The sequence below is a fragment of the Gadus macrocephalus genome, chromosome 20 (assembly GCF_031168955.1).
Source record: "Gadus macrocephalus chromosome 20, ASM3116895v1".
NCBI classification, from domain to species: domain Eukaryota; kingdom Metazoa; phylum Chordata; class Actinopteri; order Gadiformes; family Gadidae; genus Gadus; species Gadus macrocephalus.
The window spans coordinates 13,429,157-13,454,082 of record NC_082401.1 but is presented as its reverse complement, the minus strand read 5'-3'; the positions used below and the strand labels follow the sequence as shown (position 1 = coordinate 13,454,082).

Genomic DNA, 24,926 nt, shown 5'->3' with positions numbered 1-24,926 from the left:
CCCCCCTCTCCCTTTTCTTATTGACATTACGGGGATCTGTCTCACTCTCTCTCACTTTGTCTCTCAAGTCTGTCTGTCTCACTCCCGCTCCCAAACACACACACACACACACACAGACACACACACACACACACACGCACACACACACACAGACACACACACACACACACACACACACACACACACACACACACACACACACACACACACAACCCTTCATACACTATCCACTCTGTCCACTCTCTCTCTCTCTCACTTCTTCTCCTTCCTAGCCATCCTCGTTGGTCCTTCATGGGGGGCTTCCAGAAGCTGCAGGCCGTGCGGTGCATCCGTCACGGCCCAGACGCATGTGAAAGTCATCAAAGAGAAAACACACAACAACACACAGTGTCACTGCCACTAGAGTGCGTCACTGCAAACACGAGCCAGTAGGGCTCCATTTTGGTCTTTTGTGTGTGATGTGTGGTGGTGGTTAGGGTTAGCATGGAGGCACTAGCATGGATAGTTAGGGTTAGCATGGAGGCAATAGCATGGATGGTTAGGGTTAGCAATGAGCTACGATATGAGTGATTAGGGTTAGGAGGTACTAGCTATAGATGGATGGTTTGGGTTAGCAGGGGAGGTACTAGCATGTTTGGTTAGGGTTGGCTTGGTTGGTTAGGGTTAGCATGGTGTGTTAGGGTGAGCAAGGAGGTCCTACTGTTGATGTGATCCGGTAGCCTGTGTGTCTGTGTGTCTGTGTGTGTCTGAGCCATGTCACCAATCATTCCCAGTCAGCCTTGCCTCCTCCACAGTTGACTGAAGAGCACCACATAAATCTGGTGTTCAATCCAACCACTTTTGTATCATAAGGGAGTTGGAAAGAGTGTGACACTCAAGTATGCAGTCCGTTGGCTGGGAGTGATGTAGACTGCAGAGCAGAATATGGACAGAATATGAGGACAACATCGCTGATATATTATGATAACGTCTCAAAAACTGTCAGCGGTATTAACACAAGCACGCTGAGAAGCCCTATTCTCCACCAGACGGCCATCACTGCAGGCTTTACTGTCGGAATGTGGAATGTGTCGGGGGGTATGTCTGGAGCTGGCTGTGATGCTGGGTGTTTTATGGGGAGACTCGTATACTGTTACTTTGTGTGATGGTATTCTTGAGTTCCCTCACAGTCAAACTGTGTATACCTTCTCGGTAGACCTTCCCCCTGACCCTGTTGTCTCAAAACAACCCAAACAGCACCAGCGCCGACCAGCCAATGTTTCCTCTCCAGCTGTGAAAACACCCCCGTGGCTTTATGGGTATTAATGGGGTTCCTCCCGGGGAAATAAATCTGAAAGCTGTAGCTTCATAGCAAGGAAATATAAAATCAAGTCAAACGCTGGACTCACGTAATACAATGGAGGCCTTTGGACACATGACTGTTAGAAGACGGTTTAAATAGGTACTTGAAAGGGTCCATTGTTTTGTCATTATTGCCAGACATACACCAAGACAAAGCAGAGGCTTTCGAAGGACACACAGCTCTTCCAATGAAAGATAGTTCCCTGTATATTCCTCGTATAACCCTCTTCGCTGGCCTGGAGTAAAGAGTATTATTGATGGCTGCTGTGAGTGCGGTGAACCCCACGCATGAGTATTCCACTAACATGCCCAGACTGAACGTGGCTTACAAAACCAGGCCAAAACCCACTCTATAAACGGATGGCTCATTGATCGAGTGTGCGTTATTGCTTTTAACACACATTCTCTCTCTCTCTCTCTCTCTCTCTCTCTCTCTCTCTCTCTCTCTCTCTCTCTCTCTCTCTCTCTCTCTTTCTCTCTCTTTCTCTCTCTCTATCTCTCTCTCTCTCTCTCTCTCTCTCTGACCTTCTGACGAAAACCCAATAAGCCAGGACACTAGCATCACTGCAGTGTCTAGCGTCGTGCTATCTGCTATCTGCTATCTTTGGACAGCTGATCTCATGGAGAATTCAATGCATTTGAAGGCTAGGTTGAACCGATAGACCTAACCGACACAAAGGAGGATGGCTCACACAATGATGAATTGGACGACAATGAACGGGTGTGACTGCTACTCAGCCTCACACGCCCTGCTGTCTGTCGTTCCAACTATATCAGGCATATTGTAATTATATCAAGCCTCTTCCTCTCCATCAAAGGCATCAGACAGTGAGGCTGATTTTGGAAATGAATGGCTCCTTGGTTGGGTTCAATATCCTGTTGATGTCTGCACTGCTCTCTCCTTAGCTCTTTTATTATCTCTCTCGCTCTCTGCCTGGATGTGTGTGGGTCTCTCTCTCTCTCTCTCTCTCTCTCTCTCTCTCTCTCTCTCTCTCTCTCTCTCTCTCTCTCTCTCTCTCTCTCTCTCTCTCTCTCTCTCTTCTTTGAGGGTTCGTCCCCCAGATATGTGGGTCATGGTTTCAGCCAGCCTCCCCAACCAGGGAACACTCCCTGGCCTCTGATGCTGGCTGCCATGGCGATCCTCTCTTTACCCCCAGAAGACAAATGCTTTCCCCGTCCGGTTCTGCTCCACAAAGGGTCGAGTTGAGCCTCCTTACGGCCAGCGTTTACCCAAACACCAATATATCGCCTTTAATTTAGCCTGGCCGGGCCAGGAGCCTCCACACACACAAGGCATTCAGGGTTCCACCGCGTGGAAAAGCCAAGCAACTTGGTCTCTGTCCATCTCCTGCTGAACCAATATTTGGTGTGTCTGTCTGTTTGTCTGTCTGCAGAATTACACTCTTTACACAGTGAAGGCAGAGCAGAAATATTTATTTCAATGTGACAGACTCACTGGTGGACTTTTAAAGTTTAGCGTAGGATTTATTATGCCAGAATACCTTGGAATACACAAAGACTGGGCAGGAGGGCGTTTGAGGAGGGAAATAAAAAAGGCCCTAAAAATAGAATCAACGAAATGCCACTGTCAGAATCCACTGAATAACCATGAGCTATTAGCATTGCAAATCAGCCCCAACTTGGCCTTCACGTGCACAAAGTGCACGGGCATGAGAGTCATCATTTGGGTGGGTAGGGACACACAGGGTAGGTCGAGAGAGGATTTAGTAATTCTATTAATCAAAAGTCAACAATTAAACCAAGCAATGATTGGTGGGGACATGTTGCTGGTGTTCCTACTCAGAAATACGACCGTGTTCAGAAGCCTTATTGGATCCGACTTCATCATGAGTGCTGCGCGGGTGTCTGTGGTGGTGGGCCTGAGCTTTAAATGGCAGCCACGCTGATTGGAACTGCCACGTATGTAACTGCAAGCCTGAGTGCGTCTGTATCACCGGGTTATTCAAATGGAGGTGGACCACCTGGGCCCCAACCTGGGCCCCGCCGGGTCATAACCGGCCAGCGCCGCTGATTGACTCCATTACCGCCCGGTCGGTCCCCGGGCTCCGATCCGGTACAGGGAGCCATTAGTGCTCTTACTGCGGCCGTGAAAGGTCATTCAGCTCTTAACAGCTTCGACAAGGTGCCCCCGAACCACAACCCCACTAGGAGCCTCTCTCCGTCACCGGCGGCTACGCTGTGTTACACCCCAGGCTAGCTCTGGACCAATCAGAGTGTTCGGAGTGTCTTCAACATAGCGCACCAATCCGTCCTGCTGAGTCAGAATCAGGCTGCCGTGTTAATCTGTCATCGTTGCAGATTGAGACCTTGGGACGTCGCTCAATCAAACCGGGTTCCTGATTAAAAGTGTTTCAGTGGTCCTTCACTGTGATTAGTCCCAGTCCTACCAGTCAGAACCAGTACAACAAACTACAGCCCCTTATATGAGCCTGGGGTGGAGGCCCGTTGACATCGCTCCATCTGATACACCAGTAAAACAGTGTTGTTAACTCTTCTCCCTGGTGTCTCCCCCTGCAGGCTGCTTCGAGTGCTGCATCAAGTGCCTGGGCGGGGTCCCCTACGCCTCGCTGGTGGCCACCATCCTGTGCTTCTCGGGCGTGGCGCTGTTCTGCGGCTGCGGACACGTGGCGCTGACCGGCACCGTAAGCCTCCTGGAGGCCCACTTCAGCACCGTGACCAGCAGCCACGCCCTGCTGACCGACGTGTGAGTAGTGGACACGGCCGCCCGCCTACACCCACCTCTCTCACCCACCTCCTTGATCCCCCTCCGCCAACCACCTCCTCCGACCCCACCCGCCTCCTCCACCCATCTCCACCCATCTCCACCCGCCTCCTCCAACCACCTCCTCCAACCTCCATCTTCCAACTCCTCCAACCTCCACCTTCCACCTCCCCCACCCTCCTCCTCCATCCCCCAAGCCCCACCCACCTCCTTCACCCTCCGGCCTTCACCCACCTCCTCCACTCCTCCCTCCACCCGTCTCCTCCACCCCCCAGGCCCCAACCGTCTCCTCCAACCCCTTACCTCCACCCACCTCCTCTACCCCCCAGCTCCACTCACCTCCTCCATCCCCCCCTCAACCCCCGCCCTCCACCCGTCTCCTCCACCCCCACCCCCACAGGGGGTCAGGTCTTGAGTAAGACCTGACAGGCCTTACTCAGTAGAGCGATTGCATTTGGAACTAATTAAGCTTTGCAAGCAAAGCGTTTGGCCAGGGGGTATGACGAAGCCGTCCTGAGACAGACCTCTGATCTCTCCTTGGAGAGGGGGTCCTTCACAAGGGCCTCCTAGCCGACCTGGGTACTGCAGAGTAGAGTAGAGTCCCAGGCCGTCTCTGGTCTCAAAAACTCACAAGCCCATTTGACATGAACTGCAGTCCACACTCCAAACCATCACCATCAGAAGAAGTTCCGTGATGTTTGGACCAGGACCTGAACCAGACCCAGCACACGTTTAATGACTCCACTCATGCAGTGTTATTTGTATAGCGAGACAGTGGAGTCGCTCAGAGCGAGCCCCGTCATCCTCGAGAAAACACCATATAAGGACCTCTGGTCCTTCTCATCAGCGTCTCCATTAGTCTCCAGTGTGAGAGAGGGGAGGGGGGCCGAGCAGGGAACCTGAGCGCTGGTTTTATACGTTGAAGGATACACAGCGGTGAGTGGGCTGTTTAACTTAGGACTGCGCCGGCCGGGGTCGTGCGTGTGTCTCCCAGCAGATGTGTCTGTCGTCCTCCTATCTGTCCACTTTTAGAACACAGAGCTTACTACCCGCGCAGGAAACCAAAGCCTCCAGCTCAGCCGCGACCATCTGCTGACAATTTATCAGCTCGGCTCCGCTAATGATTTCAAGATTCCAGGAAGAACCCGGGAAAGAGAGCTGCCTAGCGTCTCACTTCCGAGCGGCGGTATTTCAAACACCATCACTCCGCCGTGACACTTCTAGTGCCCGTGGCCCCAGGCGAAGGTCGCAGTCGCTGAATCTTGTTTACTGCGTCTCGTTGTCTGTATGACCTAACCGTCTGTTTGTGGAAGCGAGGGGACTGCTCCTCTGCCGGCCGTAAGGTGGCTGGCGGTAAGGGGATGCGGAGCCATAATCATACCGCATCATAAAAGTTATTACAGATAAGCCTGTCAGCCAGAGGCTGTTAGGCGGCCATTTAAGTCCTTAACTCGATGTGCCGTAATAGATCGTTTCCCCCCGCTGGTGGAAAGATCTTAAACAATAGTGGCATACATCAAAGGCAGAATGACGTCCTCAAAACGGTTGTGTGTAGGCCAATGTGTGAGTAAACGGATGCTACGTCCATATCTTGAATAATAATAATAACAATAACGGATTGAATTTATATAGCGCTTTTCTAGACACTCAAAGACGCTTTACAGTGAAGGGGGGACTTCACTTACCACCACCAGTGTGTAGCCCCCACTCGGGTCTGGTCTGATGAGATGAGCTCATATCTGGTCAACAGCTGCTTCACTACCTCTGGGTTCCTATTGGTTTGGACCAATCATGCCGTTGGTGGTGGAGATCTGTGAGTGACTAACACTCGTCACATGACCCTGTCTGTCACATGACCCTGACTGTCACATGACCCCCACAGTGTGCAGATGATGCAGTACGTGATCTACGGCATCGCCTCCTTCTTCTTCCTGTACGGGATCATCCTATTGGCCGAGGGCTTCTACACCACCAGCGCAGTCAAGGAGCTGCACAGCGAGTTCAAGACCACCATCTGCGGCCGCTGCATCAGCGGGCTGGTACGTTGCTATGGTCACCGCTGCTCGGCGCCGCGTCGCCACGGTTACTGACATTCCCCGAAACACAAAGGAAGACGTAAACATACAGCCACATACATTAATGTTAGACATTTATGAACGAATGGAAAAGTTTAAGAAACATGTAGAAATATATGCAGATACAGTTAATTATGTGTATGGCACAATATATAGGAAAGAATACGAATAACAATAATTATATAATATAATTCTTAGATGTAATTATATAAATAAATATAAGGTGAGTTTTTAATGAAGATGCTAAGAGGCTAACGTGACCCGTCGTCTCTCTCTGATTGGTCAGTTTGTGTTCCTGACCTACATCCTGGGTGTGGCCTGGCTGGGCGTGTTTGGCTTCTCCGCCGTGCCGGTCTTCCTGTTCTACAACATGTGGTCCACCTGCACGGCTATGAGGTCCCCTGTGGCCAACATCACCAACATCGACTCCATCTGCGTTGACGTCCGTCAGTACGGTGAGGACACTGCACTGAGGTGCATTATGGGTAGCCCCATGACGTTATAGTGAAGTCCAGAGATCACGCGTAACAATATACGTTTCCTTTATACAATCATCACACTTGGCCTGGTGTTGTTTACACCTGGAAGGTATTTCTGGCTGATCAAAGTTCAGGGACAATGCAGGTCTGGGTGATGTTACCATAGTAACCGTCTCCTCTGGCTCCACCAAAACTAAAGTACTTGTATGGCGAATCACCATTATTTTGTTCACAAACTCCGTCCTGACCAATATTGAACCCTGCACTGAGGTGCATTATGAGTTACTCCATCACGTTCATATAAATTCCAGAGAACACAGAAGACCAAGAGTCGTACGGTTTTGTCTACATCGCAGCAGCTTGCTCACGCTGAATCGAGACAAGGAAGTAACTTCTATTGTAGCAGATGTTAGGATGGCTGGTCCTCCAGACCTCTGGGGTCCATCACGCTCGCTCTCAGGAAGGGATCAGGGCGTGTGTAGAGACACGATGTGTAACCCTAATGCACCATGGCTCTGGGTTGCTGCTGCAGGTATCATCCCCTGGAACGCCACCCCGGGCAAGGCCTGTGGCTCCGCGCTCGAAGAAATCTGCAACACCAACGAGGTGAGGCCTTCTAGTCCCACAGACACCCGTCAGGCAGACGACCCAACCCGCAGACCCATTCACCACGAACGCGTCTGGGAGAAGTGGAGTCCATCGCACTACAGAATTATAATTAATACATTTAAATGGCAAATGACTGAGCTTTAAAATCTCCGTTCTATTTTGTTGATTAAAGAAAATAATGTTTTTTACGAAATGAATTACAGTAATTTTCCATGGAACCCACAAATAATGTAATTCTGATGTCCTTTGTTCCTCCCCCCCCCCCCCCCTCCCCAGTTCTACCTGTCTTACCACCTGTACATCGTGGCCTGTGCCGGGGCGGGGGCCACCGTCATCGCTCTGGTAAGCACCCTCCCCCCCCCCCCCCCGCTCATCCTGTAGTCGCCCATCCTCTGCACGCGTGTAGCAGTAGGCCCCGGGCGGAGTCACTCTGCTCGTACCGCTGAGGCCCTCCTCACCTCCAGGGTGAGGCTGCATGACGGCTCACAGCTCAGCTCCAAACCCATCCGCTGTCCGGTGTCGCTTTACCCCCTCAAAGGTGCTGTAGGGAAGGTTTGAGCGCCGTGGAGAGGTTTAAAAAGCACTGTCCCCCCCCCCCCCCCCCCTCTCTGCTCCCCAACATTGAGGAGTGTTGCTTTCCACGCACCTCTGATTGACTAATATGGAGCCCCTGAACCAATCAAGAGAAAGATGTCCTGATTGGTCAGGGACTGCCCGGGAGAGTTCTAAACGCTTTATTGTCCCGGTCAGAGCCAGTCACACCCAGAACAGACGTCCTCACAGAGCATTTGACTCACATACAGCAGACAGATAGCTGTGGTATTCCTAACAGATTAAATGACAGCTCTTGAATCCTACCTACAACACCTTTAAAGGCCCACGCCCCGATTAAGAGTGAAGGAGACAGCGTGCTTCGCTAATCTGACCATTGCTTCCCAAACGGCACGTCTGTGTGGAACGATGAGGAACTTAGCATCCATGATATTAGCATCCATCAGAACATGGAGCCCAGCTAGGGGTCGAAGGGTAGAGGGGCAGAGAGGTAACCAGATCACCGTAGCAACGAGGTCAACGTAGCAACGTCTAACGTGTTGCTGGCCCTGAGAAGGAGTGTGTTGTGGGGGGGGGGGGGGGGGTCGCTGGCATGGCTTCACGGTTTCTCTGACCTCCTTGTTTCTGTTCTCTTCCACCAGCTGATCTACATGATGGCTACCACTTATAACTTTGCCGTTTTGAAGTTTAAGAGTCGAGAAGACTGCTGCACTAAGTTTTAAACCTGTTTTTGTTTTCTGTCTTTTTTTTTCTGAGCGCACAGTGCAGCGATTTGAGTCCGTTGCCAAGTAGAGACAGTTGCCACTGACAACAAAGAAAGGAAAAAATAAACTAAAAAAAACGAGGGAATAGAAACATTTTATTCATTAGCGTTCGTGAAAAGTGTACATAGCTGATTGCGTGCATCTTCTAGCATCTGATACCAGGGGAGAACCTGGGGGCAGACGGCCGTCTGGGGAACCGGATAGTTCTGGTTCCCCAAGGCCTCTGGGTGTATCACCATCAGATTATATATAAAGGTTTTACTACACAGACATCCAGCTCTGTCTCAGATCTGCCTTTCAAACTGTCCCCCTGGCTATGCTAGCTTTTACAATCCCTTGCGAACACTCTATAAACATTGTTTATGTATATGTTAAAATATATATATAAATATAAAATTCAAATTTGTGGCGATAAAAGCAAAGTAAAAATGCAATTTCAAAATCTAAACTGGGACAAATTAAGGAATAAGTGTATTTACGCAGATGGGGATTCTTAACCACCTGAGGCTTAAACTGTGAATAAATAAGTCATCCTAAAGTCAACAGATATAAAGATTAGAAACAGGAAACGATCTAATGCTTCAGGCCTTTCTAACGAGTTAGTGACAGACCTGTTAGCGATGTCTTTGTAACCAGACTAGCTCTAGACACCACGTTAGCAACGTAGCATTGGAGTGCTAAAACCCATAAAACATCCCAACCTTCGTTTACACGTCGTCGTGCCAACCGGTCAACCACAGAGTATTACACCGCAATGTATTCTGGATCTTCACTCAGAATAGCCAAACTAAAACGCCTCTCCAACACCAGCAGTATTATCATGTGGGGTTAGGGTTACACCGCGGCGTAGGAGGAGGTTCGATGCCTTGCTCTATAGAGAGGCCTCGAGGCAGTACAGCCGCACGGCACTCAACCGCTTCTGTTTCTTGACATATATTATACATGAATGCAATTCGCTTCTTTTTTCTTAAGACTGGGCAAAAATGTAAATATTTTTGCTGAATCAAAGGCTGTTTTTATCTTTCATTATGATGATCTGTGTCAAACATTCCCCTTATTAACTCAGAAGTGCCATTAAAGACCCCTTTGTTGGTGTTTTTATAAACTGTATGCCTGCATGCTTAAAATTTTTCTTTGGAGATTATTTTATATGTTTCCGTTTACTTATACTTCATTTTCATATATTTAATTCTCTCCTATGATTTTGGCAGACTGTAGTTTCTTTCTATACATAAATAAACAATCTTTGTTTACAAGATATTCCCGCCGTGTATTTCTTATCACTTAATTAAACGACCACGATACAGAACCTCGGGGGATAGGGTCGCTTGTTGGAGCTCAGAGCGGCGTTGGAGCTCAGAGGTTCTACTAACCTCCTCTGTGTGTGTGTGTGTGTGCGTCCGCTGCCATCACCCTTCAGCCTGCATGCCTCTGCTTCCTGCCTCTCCTCCATTCAACACCTCTCCTGTATATAATCTGTAATAATCTTGATAAGTGTAACGTGTGTGCGTTATGTGTTACGTGTGTTGTGTCTTCTGACAATCTTAACTGCGTGTGTGTGTGTGTGTGTTTGTGCGTGTGTTGGTGTGTGTGTTGTGTGCGTTGTGTCTTCTGACAAGCTTAACTGCGTGCGTGCGTGTGTTTGTGTGCGACTCTTGACTCCTGTCTGAGCTTGCCGTCCCCGGACTCGCTCACAGTCCCTCCACCTCACCTTCTCTTGCAGGTCCACTTCCTCATGATTCTCTCCGCAAACTGGGCCTACCTTAAGGACGCCAGTCACATGCATGCCTACCAAGACATCAAACTGAAGGAGGAGCAGGAGCTCCTGGACATCACGTCACGCTCCAAGGAATGCCTCAATACCTACACATAAGGATGAGGACGCACACGCACACACACACACACACGCATGCACGCAACCACACCCACACACCCACACGCACACACAGACAAGACAATACACAATACACAAGACACCATGGAGGCCAATGCTGGCGGCCCTTTTCTGGGCAGAGAGAGCACTGGGTTCACATGAATAACCTGCCAAATCCCCTCACACTGTGCAGCGCTAACCAGGCTTCTAACACACTAATGCGTCCATGTTGCGGCTTTCTGTGCTAACTCACCGGTCCGTGTGTTTGAACTTTATCTGTGTGTCGCATTTCTTCCGTTTCTTCTTCAATGTTTTGGCTGAGCTTTTTTGTTTTCGCTAGCGCTTTGTTCAAAGCCGGCTGACCTGGTCACCAAACGTTAGATGTTAGATGGAGTATTCTCACATTAGGCATGAAGAAAGCCACAAGTTGTTTGACGGTGTTGCGTGGTCTCGTCTATGTCCGTGATTTCCAAACAAGATGACACAAGGTCATCGTCAGCACAAAGAGGTTTTCTTTCCTTTTCCAAAAACAAAGCATCACTTCTCCGTCTCACCAGTGCATGAAAGGCCTTGTGTTCAAAGTCAGGTTAACCTTCTGCACCTGAAGACAAAGAGTACGTCACAGTGTTATGATGGCTGCCGAGGGGAGGGAGTTTAACATCAGCTCCATTCAGCGCTTATAACCAGCATACATACAGGCCCTGATCCCTTCATAACCAGTCTGCAGCAACATCTGATGCAAGCGACCAGCATTTCATTCATGTCAGGCCGTGATTGGCCTTAGTCTAACCTGATCGAAGTGATAGAAATGAACGGCATAGATACTAACTCTACCTCAGGCTTCCACACGATTGATGAATGGCTTGAAATGACCAAGGACCACTTCCACACGCTTAGGCCGGTAGTTTCAGTAGAGAGGTTTATGCACCACTACATGTACCTGCCTGGTTACTGGGACGGCTCGACCAGTCCGGCATGCCCAGTAGGACCAAACCATCTCCACCATGTTGACCAACCTGCTTCACAGCTAATCGTCTTTACCACTATCTGTAAAATAATTGGATCTTTAAGGAATTGTTGGCAAAAAAATAATTGATTAATCAATTTGAAGACTGAATTCAAAATGTACATACATTTAATGTATGGAATTACAAATCACTACATGATGTATGGTGTGATAAATGTTCTGAATGTTATTTTTTAATCGTTCAAGGAGATAAAATAGACTCGTTTTCTTGTCATTGCATCTGTTTTTAATGCAATTGTGATCACTTAATTTCTTTCTGTTAGATGAGGATGTTACAGAAATATGGTGTTGTTAATTTCTTTATTGCATGAAGAATATCGTTGCCACGGTGACACAATGGATGTGCAGTGATTTGTACTGACATCGTAGGCAGTGTTTGCCCCCTTCCCACCCTTTTTTCTAACTCATTTACGAAGTACCGTCACTTTGTACACGTGTAGCCGTAGAGTAGGTGATGTAGTCTTTCTGTTTATTGAGATCAACCCCCACATGATGCCTATAGTATTTTGTTACGGACAATGTTCACTGTTTTCTATGAGGGTTAACGGCTTGGGAATTGATTTCAGCGGTTCAATTGTCCCCCTACTTCAGTGGAATAAGTTCCAGTGATAGTGGCGTTTATTGAAATTGGATATGGCGATCTACACTGTAGATTCAGCCCAAGTGTGTGATATGTATTTGCAATGTTTTCACACCAAAAAAGAACCCGACTGTGAGCTCCTACCGCCCAGTATGAAGGGAGAGCCACCGGAACAAGGCAGTCAGATGGCAGAATTATTACATAGACACAGAGAGCTGTGGAGGCGAACCAGGCTTCTATCAAACACAGGAAGAACAACAATCCCACTTCCTGTCTGGCGTGAGTCCACCTCATGATGTCACCCGTCTGCTCTCAGCCTGTTGAATGTTTTTACAAAAAAAAAAAACTACAAATAAAAAAATGTATTCAAAATGTTGTTTTTATTTTTCATTCGCACCAACAAATGAGTGGCATGTTAAATAAAAAAGTACTTTATTGAAATAAAAGTAAAAAAAAAAAGTGTTTATTGGTACTCGTACAGTGAATAGGGCGCTAGTGTGTGTCGACTGTACAATACAAAGTAGATAAGACAGTAGAGTTCGGTTCAAGTCGGGTCACCAGAAGTCATCGTCCACGGCCTCATGTGAGAATGCTGCGATGCTGGGAACACAACACAGCACATTCAGCACCGACACTAAACAAACTCATAAAGGCCTAACGTGTTCTCCGGCCACTTGACCAGGAAGCTCCAAAGAGCTTGTATAAACTCTGCTTCCCAAAGCAGTAAATCGATGAGGGGAATCAATCAAACAGCTGTTTGGGAGCGGTGGGAGGTCTTGCATCTGCCTTCGGGAATTCCCATGCATACAGATCTTAGATAAACGATCCCACACACCCCCAAAACAGCATCTGCTTTTATTGAAGCTCCGTATGTTAACTGTAAGACTGCTTTCATTGACACTCCCTATTTAAACAGTACATCTGCCCTTATTGAAGCTCAGTATGTAAACTGTATATCTGATTTTAACGGAGCTCCCTATGTAAACTGTACCGCTGCTTTTATTGAAGCTCGGTATGTAAGCTGTACATCTGCTCTTATTGAGGTGAGCTACGGCTCCGTATGTAAACTGTACGTCTGCTTTTATGAAGCTCGTTATGTAAACCGCACATCTGCTTTCCCTCGTCGCTCGTCGTGTGTTTACCCGTACCTGTCGTCTCTCTCCTCGGACAAACTCCTAGCGTCCGGGCTGCCGGCCCCAGCCGGGCTCTGAGGAGACGACACAGAAGAGAGAGATGACCTGGTGTTGCCATTCGCCTTCATAACAGGGAGGTGCTGAGCGTGAAGCAGACTCTTCACCTGCGCCCGCTTGGCTCCCCTTGCCTCCAGGACCATCTTCATGTACTTCTGCAGAGGGTCTTCTGCCGGGCTCCTCGTGACGCCGCCTCTGCTGCCGTCCTCTTCCTTTCCCTCCTCCTGCTGCTGCTGCTCCTCCTCTTCGCTTTGCTTCCCTCCCACCGCCTCCTCCTTCTCCTCCCTCTCATCTTCGCCATCACTCCTTTCAGCGTTCTTCACTTCCAGCGGAGTCTGATCATGATCACACACACACACACACACACACACACACACACACACACACACACACACACACACACACACACACACACACACACACACACACACACACACACACACACACACACACACACACACACACACACAGGGGGAAACCCATCTTATAAAGCTACAATCCAGTGGTATGTTGCTATAGCGACAGCCCCCCCCCAGACAGGACGTGGTTTACCGTCTCCCTCTCCAGCCGGCTCAGCTCCTCCTGCTCCCTCAGCTTGGCCTCCTCCTGCTCCCGCTGCCGTCGCTCCCTCCTCTCCCTCCTCTCCCTCTCCTCCTCGTGCTCCTCTGCGGCGGACTCCCCAGGGGCCGCGTCTGGGGACCCAAGGCTCGGTCAGACCCCTCGTACCCCGACGCCTCGTACCCCGATGTCCCGTACCCCGATGTCCCGTACCCCAACCCAACGAATTCTAACACCAGGGGGCTGGTGGAGGGGGTAGATACATCAGGGTCTAGGGGGTAGATACATCAGGGTGGTGTAGGGGATAGATACATCAGGGTCTAGGGGGTAGATACATCAGGGTGGTGTAGGGGATAGATACATCAGGGTCTAGGGGGTAGATACATCAGGGTGGTGTAGGGGATAGATACATCAGGGTCTAGGGGGTAGATACATCGGGCCTAAAACATTTTTTTGTTTGGTTCCGGTTTCCGACCGACCCTGTCAATTTATGTGCGACCCAAATTATTATTTGTTTTTTTATGCAAACTATAATTACGTTTTGGTACAGCACCTCTTCATTCTATACAAGGATGAGCGAATTTACATCAGGGTGGTGTAGGGGGTAGATACATCAGGGTGGTGTAGGGGGTAGATACATCAGGGTGGTTTAGGGGATAGATACATTAGGGTGGTGTAGGGGGTAGATACATCAGGGTGGTGTAGGGGGTAGATACATCAGGGTGGTGTAGGGGGTAGATACATCAGGGTGGTGTAGGGGGTAGATACATCAGGGTGGTGTAGGGGATAGATACATTAGGGTGGTGTAGGGGGTAGATACATTAGGGTGGTGTAGGGGGTAGATACATTAGGGTGGTGTAGGGGGTAGATACATCAGGGTGGTGTAGGGGGTAGATACATTAGGGTGGTGTAGGGGGTAGATACATTAGGGTGGTGTAGGGGGTAGATACATCAGGGTGGTGTAGGGGGTAGATACATTAGGGTGGTGTAGGGGGTAGATACATCAGGGTGGTGTAGGGGGTAGATACATTAGGGTGGTGTAGGGGGTAGATACATCAGGGTGGTGTAGGGGGTAGATACATTAGGGTGGTGTAGGGGGTAGATACATCAGGGTGGTGTAGGGGGTAGATACATTAGGGTGGTGTAGGGGGTAGATACATTAGGGTGGTGTAGGGGGTAGATACATTAGGGTGGTGTAGGGGGTAGATACATCAGGGTGGTGTAGGGGGTAGATACATTAGGGTGGTGTAGGGGGTAGATACATTAGGGTGGTGTAGGGGGTAGATACATCAGGGTGGTGTAGGGGGTAGATACATTAGGGTGGTGTAGGGGGTAGATACATTAGGGTGGTGTAGGGGGTAGATACATCAGGGTGGTGTAGGGGGTAGATACATTAGGGTGGTGTAGGGGGTAGATACATCAGGGGTTTGGGCGGTGAGGACGCTCGAAGGGAACTTCTGTCAAACGCTCGGACAGAAGCGCAGCAGCCGCCAGCGACTCACCCCCATGTCCTCCCTGCGGTACGGGGGTCTCTGGGGGGGGCACCGCTCCGCCGGGGCCCTCCCGGGGGGGCCGAGGGGCCGCCGTGTCCAGGAGCAGCTCTGGAATGCTGCCGGGCTCTGGAAGGGAGACGGACAAAGAGGGCCTGTGAGAGGGGGGGGGGGGGGGGGCGCCACAGTGCAGCGGGCCGAGCGCCGCCCGGAATACATAATCACGGGCCCTTCGCCTGGGCCCTTTGTGCGGCGCGCTGAAGGGACACGTCGCGGGCCGGTCACACATTCATTAAAACAGAGCCAGCGTGATAATCCCAGAGCCACTTAGAGCACTCCTTTATGCCGCCACTGTAAGGGCTGCTTGCGAATTCATGAATTCATGAAAATGCTCGCACCTAAAAAAAAAAAAACCCTCTTCCTCCAGTCCCCGGCGAACCACTCTGATGCGCTGTGGCTCGTATGCCGGGGGGCCGCACAGTAACACTTCTGTTCGGTACACAAGTGAATGGATGCTAATCTCGGGAGTGCGGTCTAAAGGAATCCCCGGCGTGTCTTGAGATGGACAACACGTCCGCGTCGGACAAAGCAGCCAATGTGAGGCAGGGATTTTTATGGATTAATCTCTCCATCAACGATGGGTTTTATTAATAACTCTCGCTCCAGAATAGCACAGCACGTGCACGTCGTTGGCTGGACGTGCGTGGATCTGACCGGGCATGGACGTGTGACACGTGTTGGGAGTTGAGTGGTAGAAACCCCGGTTAAACACGGCTGTCCTCTGAGGGATCGGAGTGTACGTCAGGCTGGGTCCATCCCTGGAGACGCTCCTGACCAGAGGACCAGCGCTGTGAGGGCCAACAGATCCTAAACCCTGAGGCCTCGTCTCCCCTGATCCACATCCTGCAGTGATGGTCGGTCTTCAGACACATCTGCCGTCATCTAGCAACATGAGCTGTGGCAGTAGATATCTACCGGGCCAGGCAGCGCCCTCTTGTCACTCATCTCACACAGACACACAAACAGGGACTGCAGACTAAGCCCCAGGACTCGACCACACCAGGAACACGCAAGTTCCAAACCCCGTCCGTCCGGTCTCTCACAACCCGAGTCCTCAGTTGAGGACGCACACAACGCACTTATAAAACCTACAGTATAAGTATATATATTATAATATGTATAAGGTCTAAAAACATTGTGCTTTTCCAGCCACAACCACTCCCAAGGCTTCAGGTCCTTTCCTTTTAGGCACAACTTGCCCCGTTTTGGCAGCTCACACAGCGAGCATACACATCAATTAACTAAACCCCCCCACACACACACACACACACAGACACACACAGACACACAGACACACAGACACACAGACACACAGACACACAGACACACAGACACACACACACACACACACACACACACACACACACACACACACTGAAAACAACAACTAAATGACAACAAAGCAATTGGCTCCTGCATCTATAATAAGGGAACCGATGGGACGGTTGGATATAAAACAGAGCTAGCCCCTCGTGTGAAGCTATCCACGGTGTTTTATTAACCGCGAGCTGATGCCCTCGTCCAAAGCGACGGTGAACCCAGCACAGGTCCTCTGAGGGGCAGATGATTCCGTTGAGGCTGCGGACCCCCCCAGTCTCCTCCGGCCGGGAGTCAAACGGCGTCGCCCGCCACTCCGGCTCATTCCACGGAACTGTTCACCCCACGGGGAGAGACTCACACGGCGGGCTGAGAGTACCTGGCAGGGTGGTGGAGAGGTCCTCCAAGTGGATCTCCTCGGGCCGGGGGGACGACTCGGAGCTGGAGAACGGCTGGGGGGGGCGCGGCGGGCTGGAGGGGGGAGGAGCCACAACAGAGAGACGATGAGGGGCTGAACTAGACCCCAGCCCATTTTGCCGGCGATTTGAATCTGACCGGCTGCAGGGTACGGAGAAGAGCAATACATTTATTTCTGCTTCCGATACGTTTTTTTGCAGGGAGCCAATCACCAAGCTGGCTTTTCCCCCTGGCACGCTATTGGCTGGTTCAACACAATGAGACATGGAAGCAGCCAATTGCGTACAGAGTCATTTGATGCCCGTTGACCACGCCTCTGACAGCAGCCTCCCCAGACCAACGTGCAATCTGGGATTGAGCTCGGTCTGGCAGTAGCCAGGCTAGGTCTGAACAGCACCAGGAGACCCACCGGGCTGAACCCCACCCTCGGGGAGACACACCGGGCTGAACCCCACCCTCGAGGAGACCCACCGGGCTGAACCCCACCCTCCAGGAGACCCACCGGGCTGAACCCCACCCTCGGTGAGACGGTACCTGGTGTGAACCCCACCCTCCAGGGGACCCACCGGGCTGAACCCCACCCTCGGTGAGACGGTACCTGGTGTGAACCCCACCCTCCAGGGGACCCACCGGGCTGAACCCCACCCTCGGTGAGACGGTACCTGGTGTGAACCCCACCCTCCAGGGGACCCACCGGGCTGAACCCCACCCTCGGTGAGACGGTACCTGGTGTGAACCCCACCCTCCAGGGGACCCACCGGGCTGAACCCCACCCTCGGTGAGACGGTACCTGGTGTGGTCGCGCGCCGTGCTCTGGAGCTGGGGGGCGTGAGGGGGGCTGAGGTCCGGGGAGAAGCCCCCCTCGGACGGCGGGGTCCGGTCTCCGAGGGGGGCTGGGGAGAGACCTCCCAGGGGGGAGAGACCTCCCTGGGGGGGGAGCTCGGGGAACGCCATGACCCCTGGAGGGAACGGAGGGTGGAGAACATGTTAGAGGAGCGGGGGAGAAGGTGAGGACAGGTTCTAACATCCGACGATTTATGAATGACGTGTGCTGAGGTGTGGCGACGGTCAACATACAATCGATCAAAATTAACATAATCGAGTTTTCCATTTTTCATAAAAAAAAGAAAGTGCAGAACAGCTGGATACATATCTGTACATTATTTTAGTTTTGAACATTTTCTTTTGGAGGATTTTTTTGTGTATTTTTCTCAGTTCCAAAATGTTTTTTGTGAGAGATACGCTGAAAAAAATACATTGTGTTTCCAAACTCAAAACAAAAAATCTTCTGGATAATCGTGATCTCAATATTGACCAAAATAATCGTGATGATGATTTTTCTCCATAATCGAGCGGCCCTGACATATACCTTCTGTGCGCTTCGGGCGAGGCCTCTGTCTGGAGGTGGAGAGGGGGGCGGAGGAGAGGCGTCTGGAGGCGGAGCCGGGCGGGGACGGCGTGACGGAGCACGGCGTGACGGAGGAGGGCTCGGCGAACGACCCGAGGTCCGGGTCTCCGCCGGGGCCCGAGGGCCGGCGTCGGTCCGCGGAGGCCGCCCTGGACCGGGGGGGGGGCGTGGCGTCGGGGTCCGGGGAGGGGGTGCCTGCGGGGGTGCAGCGGCTGACGTGTCGTTGCGGCGGGGGAGGGGAGAACGCCGGCGCCCCGGAGACCCGAGACCTCCGGGGGGACGGAGGCCGGGAGCGGTGCGCTGGGGGCGGTCTCCGGGCCGGCGGGGCGCGGGTGTGGGCGTGGTCATGGCTGTGGGCGCGGCTGTGGGTGTGGCTATGGGCGTGGCGTGCGGGCGGCAGCGGGGGGGAGTAGTGCCTCGGGGGGGAGTAGTGCCTCGGCGGGGGGGACCAGGGCCGCGCCTCCAGCATCAGGTGGGCCCCGGGGGCCCGCAGCGCCCTCTGCTGGTAGCTCCGGTACGCCTCCTCCAGGGTCTCCGCCTCCCGCTCCAACTCACGGATCCGGGCCTTGGCTCCGGCCAGCAGCTCCGTCTCCTCGGGCTCCGGGGAGACGCCGGGGGCCCAGCGCGGGGGGGCCCGTCCTCTCAGGGCTCCGGCTGCTTCACCTACACCACCACCACCACCACCACCACCACCGGGAGCAGCAGCGTCGTCATAGTGACCCAGGAGGAGGGAGGGCAGCCGGGCGTAGACGTCGGGGGGGACCCGCGCGTCGCCGCTGAGCTCCAGGACCGAGCGGTCCACCAGCGAGGGTTTGGGGTTACGGAGGACCTCGTTCTCCAGGGCTGACCCCCCACAGCCCGGGTCAGACGGAGAGGAGGAGGGAGGTGAAGAGACCAACCACCAGTAAGGAGAGCGCCAGAGGGAGTAACTATCAACTACAGGAGGGGTTTTAGGCGGAGGAGCCCCACTAGATGAACACATGAGGACCTTAAAGGTGAACCTTGATGTGTTCACTCTTTAAACCTCGAGTACGACAGCCGTGGAAAAAATGGGAAACTATGAAAGGAAAGGAGGTCCAAGGGGGGTGATCGCCGTGCAGAGCGGAGCGTGACGTACCTTGCTGCGTCTGCCGCAGCTGCAGCTTCATCTCCTCAGCGCGGGTGTCGAGCCAGTGGCGCTTCTCCTCACTCTCCATCAGCTGGGCCTGGAGGAGGGCGCAGCGCTCTGCCTGGGGAGGGCAGACGGAGAGGACGGTGGGCGGAGGGAGGGGGAGGGGGAGGAGGAGGAGGACGGAGAGGGAGAGGAGGACGGAGAGGGAGGGGGGACGGGGAGGAGGACGGAGAGGGAGAGGGGGAGGAGGACGGAGATGGAGAGGGGGAGGGGGAGGGGGAGGAGGACGGAGAGGGGGAGGAGGAGGGAGAGGGGGAGGGGGACGGAGGGGGAGGGGGGGAGGAGGACGGGGAGGGAGAGGGGGAGGAGGACGGAGAGGGGGAGGAGGACGGGGAGGGGGAGGGCAGAGGGAGAGGACGGTGGGCGGGGGGAGAGGGAGACGGTGGGTGGTGGGCAGGAGGGTTACCGGCACGTTGAGTGGATCAGGAAGAAGATGGGAGGTAGGATAGAAAGAGACAAAAGAATAATAGGAAATATATTTTAAAAGGAGGAAGAAAGAAAGATTGAGAAAATAAGATGAAAGATTAAGAAAAAATTGATGGATTGAAAGTAAGAAAGGAAGAGACAGAAGGATTTGATCGGAGCAGCTTTAGGTGGTCAAGCCTCTCCCTGGTGGCACATTTCTACCAGAGAGTGAAATGAGACAGAGCCGTCTGCACAGTTTCCCCACACTCTGTGAGGAGTGAGTGAGGGAGGAGGAGAGGAGAGAGGGAGGCGGCGGCACGGACCTCTCCCTGGAGCTGGGCCTGCAGCACCTGCCTCTGCCTGCCTGACTCCTCCTGCTCCTGCCTGCGGTCCGCCCGCAGCCGCTGCACCTCCTTCTGCAGGGCCCGCTGCTCCTCCGACGGCCTGGCCGCCGCTGGCAGGACAGAGAAACACAACTTTAGAGGACGGGACAGAGAAACACAGCTTTAGAGGACGGGACAGAGAAACACAGCTTTAGAGGACGTGACAGAGAAACACATCTTTAGGGAACGGGACAAAGTATCACATGTTTGGAGGACAGGACAGAGAAACACATCTTTAGAGGACGGGACAGTGTCCCGTCCGGGGACAGAGTAACACATGTTTAGAGGACAGGACAGAGAAACACATCTTTAGAGGGCAGGACAGAGAAACACATCTTTAGAGAACGGGACAGAGTTCATATGATTAGAGGACAGGACAGAGAAACACATCTTTAGAGAACGGGACAGAGTTCATATGATTAGAGGACAGGACAGAGAAACACATCTTTAGAGGACGGGACACTGTCCCGTCCTCTAAAGATGTGTTACTCTGTCCCGGGGACAGAGTAACACATCTTTAGAGGACAGGACAGAGTAAACACATCTTTAGAAGTACGCAATGATGTCAGAGTTAACACAACACCTTTAGAAGGATACGATTACTTTGCAAACTCTGGTATAGAACCTGTTCTGTTCAGGTCCCTGACAACTAAACCAATAAACTGATCTTTAGAAGACCAAGCCAGAGTTAACACACCTTTTTAAGAGAGGCCATTGGCCCTGATGGGTTACCAACATCTGGGAAGCGTCTTGAGGGACTCTTGAATAAACCCTTCCTCAACAAAGAAAGAGCCTGGAGTCTGTTTGACGGCGCTGGGGGACCCCGAGGGCTCTGGCTCCCTACCTGAGCGGAGCAGCTGGCTCTCCTCCTGCGCCTCCTCCAGCTGCCTCCTCAGGCGCCGCAGCTCCTCCTGCAGCTCCGCCTTCTCCCTCTTCAGAGCCGGGTAGTCGCCCACCGCCTCCAGCCGCTCCCTCAGCAGCTCCCCCTGCTGGCCGAGCAGAGAGGCCTGCTGCTGCGACGCCTCCAGCGCCCCCTGCAGACACCGGAGGGAACAGGCCCCTTCAAACGGTGCGTCCCGAAGGTGGAAGGCACCAGCAACGGAGTCGACTACTAACAGAGCGGGGGGTCTGAGTTGGCGTCTGCAGGGCGCAGTGCTGAGTGAGTAGACCCCCCCCCTGCTGAGTCCACACCTCCCGCAGAGCTTACCTGCACGCGGCGCAGCTCCGCGCAGGCCTCCAGGTGCTCGTCTCTTTTAGCGTCCAGGTCGGCGGTCTCCTTCTGTATGCGCGCCGTTTCCACTGCGAAGGCGAAAACGGAAAATTAATGTCATATACACACACACACACACTGCAGTCATTTTCTTGCGTTCATTCAGTATTTGTTTTAGAGAGGTTAAAGATCAAAGATGCGTGCCTTTGTTCCTGTTCTCGTTCTCTGTGAGCTGTTCCGTCCTTTGGGAGAACTCCTCCTTCAGCTCACTCTTATATCTGAGGATAAGGAGAATGAGGGCTCTGTGATATGCTGTACGGTACGATCACTGACCACATCCTGGGGTTATGACGTGGTTCAGCCTCTGACCGAGGTGTGCATGTTATATAGAACACTGACACTTAGGTATAGAACACCAATCATAAATATATACTTGTGATTTATCCATCAGATGCAAGACTAAAACCAGACAAGAGACCAATGTGTGCAGGGCTTTCATTTTGAAGAAATGCAATTGGAAAAACCAAACGATCAATTGTGTGCGATTACTCTGAAAGGTTTGTAATGATAACTATGACATATTCGTGTTACCTAATTGTGTTTCATTAGAACACTATTAACCTTTATGTACACAATAAGGGAAACCTGAAGGTAGGGGTAAGACATGTTGCTCTACGACACCTAAAGGAAGACTGAGGACAGATGGGGTGGAACCTAGAGGGACGTGCAGAAGAGTTGTACCTGGAGACTTCGTTGTGGAGCTTCTGATCATACGTTTCTTCGCTGGTTCTCACCGCGAGCTCTCTCCTCCTCAGGAGATCCTCCAGGGCCTTCACCTTGTCCGCGTGCATTTCACACGTCCTGCCGGCAACATCACGTTACGTTGCGTGCCTCCTAGCCGTCGCTCTGACAGTTATTGCGTTTTATCATTATAATATACTATATTATTCTTGCCTTACTTTTCAAACCCCTCCGTCCTTAGTTTCAGGTCGTTTTCTCTGTTCCGCACCTTTTCGATTTCTTTTAGAAGCGTTTGCCTCTGCATGTACACGTTATTTTCATCTATCTGAGAAACAAGCAAAGTACATTTAGCATTACGATGGGTTGAGGAATCAATGATAACTCACAAAAAGAGTTTCAGGCCTGGACCAAGAGCTAGAATGGTCCAAATGGTAATGGTGATGAGGGCCTGGCTGTGGTGAGGGCCGCAGTGTTTTCCTTGACATTCGTCTCTACCCCGGCGTACCTCTTGCTGCTTCTGTAAGCGGTCGATGGCGTTCTTCTCCCGGTTCATCAGAGCGTTGGCCTTCATCTCGTATGTCCTCTCCACGTCTTGTCTGAACTTGGCAAACTCCTTCTGGGATCTGGTTTGTTCGTCCATCTTCACCCTGGCCAGTTCCACGTCTTTAAAATGTTGCATCTAGAGAATCACAAAAAGGAAGACACGTTTTAAACAGCCAGTGTGCTCACAGTACGTTATCATAATTTGGCAGGAAATTATTGTTACGTACACCCTATTTTATTAAGCTTATTACTAATCTATTAATATTATTTTTAAATCTGTAGTAGGAAACTCATTGTACACTCTGCTCAGACACACACACACACAGCTATATATAAATATACACACACACAAAGAACCATATGTTATTATCTTATACCACAATTATACATAAAACAGCCTACCTTTAGGTTCATTTCGGCATGCATCTGTGAATCCAGCTCTCTTTTATACGCAGACAGTTTGGATTCACAGGACGTCCCCCGGTCTCCCCGGTGATGCAGACCCTCGTACTCCTGGTCAATCATCTTCATCTTGTCGACTGTAAAGAGTCACACCGTCAGGGACAACATGCGTGTGTGTGTTTTTGTGTTTGTGTGTGTTAGAGAGAGTGAGTGAGTGATGAGTGAGTGAGTGAGTGAGTGAGTGAGTCAGTGAGTGAGACAGTGAGTGAGTGAGTGTGCGCGACACAAATCCCATTAGCTACAGTGCAGTATGTCATGCTATACAAGCAAGGTCCAGAGTGTTGCGATCGTACCGAGGGATTCTCTGTGACCCCCTGCGGAGGCGGTCTGCGTGTCGGCGTCGGAGCAGGACCTGTCGCCGCGGGGATCTGCTAGATGGGTCAGCAGACTCGTCAGGAAACCTGGAGGACATAAACAGCGCTCTGTGTATCAGCGCGTTATGAACGTATTTAAACAGCAGGTGGTGTCCAGTCAAAAAGATGATTCTGCATACCCGTTCCAGCCTCAGCCTCATTGGACGTCTGTGGAGAGAGGAATCATGCAGACATAGAGAGAGAAGTCACTTAAACAAGACTTGAATACCAATGTCCCTGGCCTTGATACTTTCCAAGAACACTTCCTACCAATGATTTGTAAAGTGGAGAATGATGACTGATCTTCATGAACTGGAGAAGGTCCTTTGTACTCAGGATCTACAGTACAAAGTGGCAGAGGAAATAACATCATTAAATATGTGCTGAACACAAACCGGGCGAACAGGGGAAGATGCAACCACAGACGTGTTATAACCTTGTCTTTACGCAAGCCGCTCTCAGGGTAAAACACAGACAGGGTGTATTCATGGCCAGAGGTCTTGAGGTAGTCAGCCACTATGGTGTTGGACGCTGAGAGCAGGAGAGAGTCGGGTCTGGGAGACACCGATCCAGGGACGGAGTCTCCTCCACCCAGCAGAGGATGCTTCAGCTCCTGGATCAGCTGATTCCGCAGCTGAGTCTGCAGAGAAAATAGGACTGGCGATCATCCTCTTCACAACTGCGAAGGGAAACAAGGTGATTTACGAGGACATCTGCTTACTTTGAGCGTGTCGAGCACCCCTTTACTCTTAAAGGTCTGGTAGAGTCTCTTCCTCAGCTCGTCGGGAGATAGGAGGTCCTCCCGGGCGCCAGACATGACTGGAGAACCGAGACCACAAAGTGAGGGAGCCAGCGATCACAGGGTGGACAGTGGTCGAAATGTTATCAAAGCATTAGCTTTTAACATAAAATGACATCCGAATAGGATTATTCCATCAGGTCTTCATCCTAGCAACCGACATAGCAGCCGAGTGGCGTCTCATCAACTCAAATCATCAGGGATTTAAAACCAACCAATCGACGCCGCTCACCACTGGCGCGAATTAGTGACGTGTAGTATCTCTAAAATATGAAAATTATCATTGAAATTGTACAAACAGAATAATTAAATAATAATGTTGAATGGACCTACTCACAAACGTGTTCCTATTCGTTTTTAAATTATGCCATAGTGT

At 51.5% G+C, this 24,926-nt stretch overlaps 2 protein-coding genes across 4 annotated transcripts; one reads left to right on the top strand and one right to left on the bottom strand.

The window, feature by feature from the left end:
* Positions 1-3,851: 3,851 nt before the first annotated feature.
* Positions 3,852-12,415, top strand: gpm6bb (glycoprotein M6Bb; the record flags this gene model as incomplete). Its single annotated transcript, XM_060040491.1, has 6 exons — positions 3,852-4,066; positions 5,967-6,123; positions 6,446-6,614; positions 7,171-7,244; positions 7,524-7,589; positions 10,287-12,415. Coding segments are annotated over 6 exons (831 nt in total), but the record flags the coding sequence as incomplete, so codon positions are not given.
* On the bottom strand, positions 11,982-24,772 carry ofd1 (OFD1 centriole and centriolar satellite protein). 3 transcript variants are annotated; one of them, XM_060039351.1, is made up of 22 exons: positions 24,473-24,772; positions 24,188-24,391; positions 24,022-24,090; positions 23,892-23,919; positions 23,692-23,799; positions 23,339-23,475; positions 22,899-23,072; positions 22,612-22,718; positions 22,394-22,513; positions 21,857-21,930; positions 21,650-21,741; positions 21,287-21,476; positions 20,383-20,513; positions 19,601-19,712; positions 18,445-19,326; positions 17,866-18,034; positions 17,038-17,129; positions 15,294-15,410; positions 13,786-13,925; positions 13,341-13,568; positions 13,192-13,250; positions 11,982-12,643 (listed from the first exon to the last, which is right to left on the bottom strand). In XM_060039351.1, the coding sequence occupies exons 1-22, from the start codon at positions 24,566-24,568 to the stop codon at positions 12,598-12,600; spliced, it is 3,375 nt and encodes a 1,124-aa protein (XP_059895334.1). In that variant the 5' UTR covers positions 24,569-24,772; the 3' UTR covers positions 11,982-12,597. The 3 variants fall into 3 exon arrangements, with proteins under 3 accessions (XP_059895334.1, XP_059895335.1, XP_059895336.1); XM_060039352.1 differs by having other exon boundaries at positions 18,445-19,146; XM_060039353.1 differs by lacking the exon at positions 18,445-19,326.
* Between the last annotated feature and the right edge of the window lie 154 nt (positions 24,773-24,926).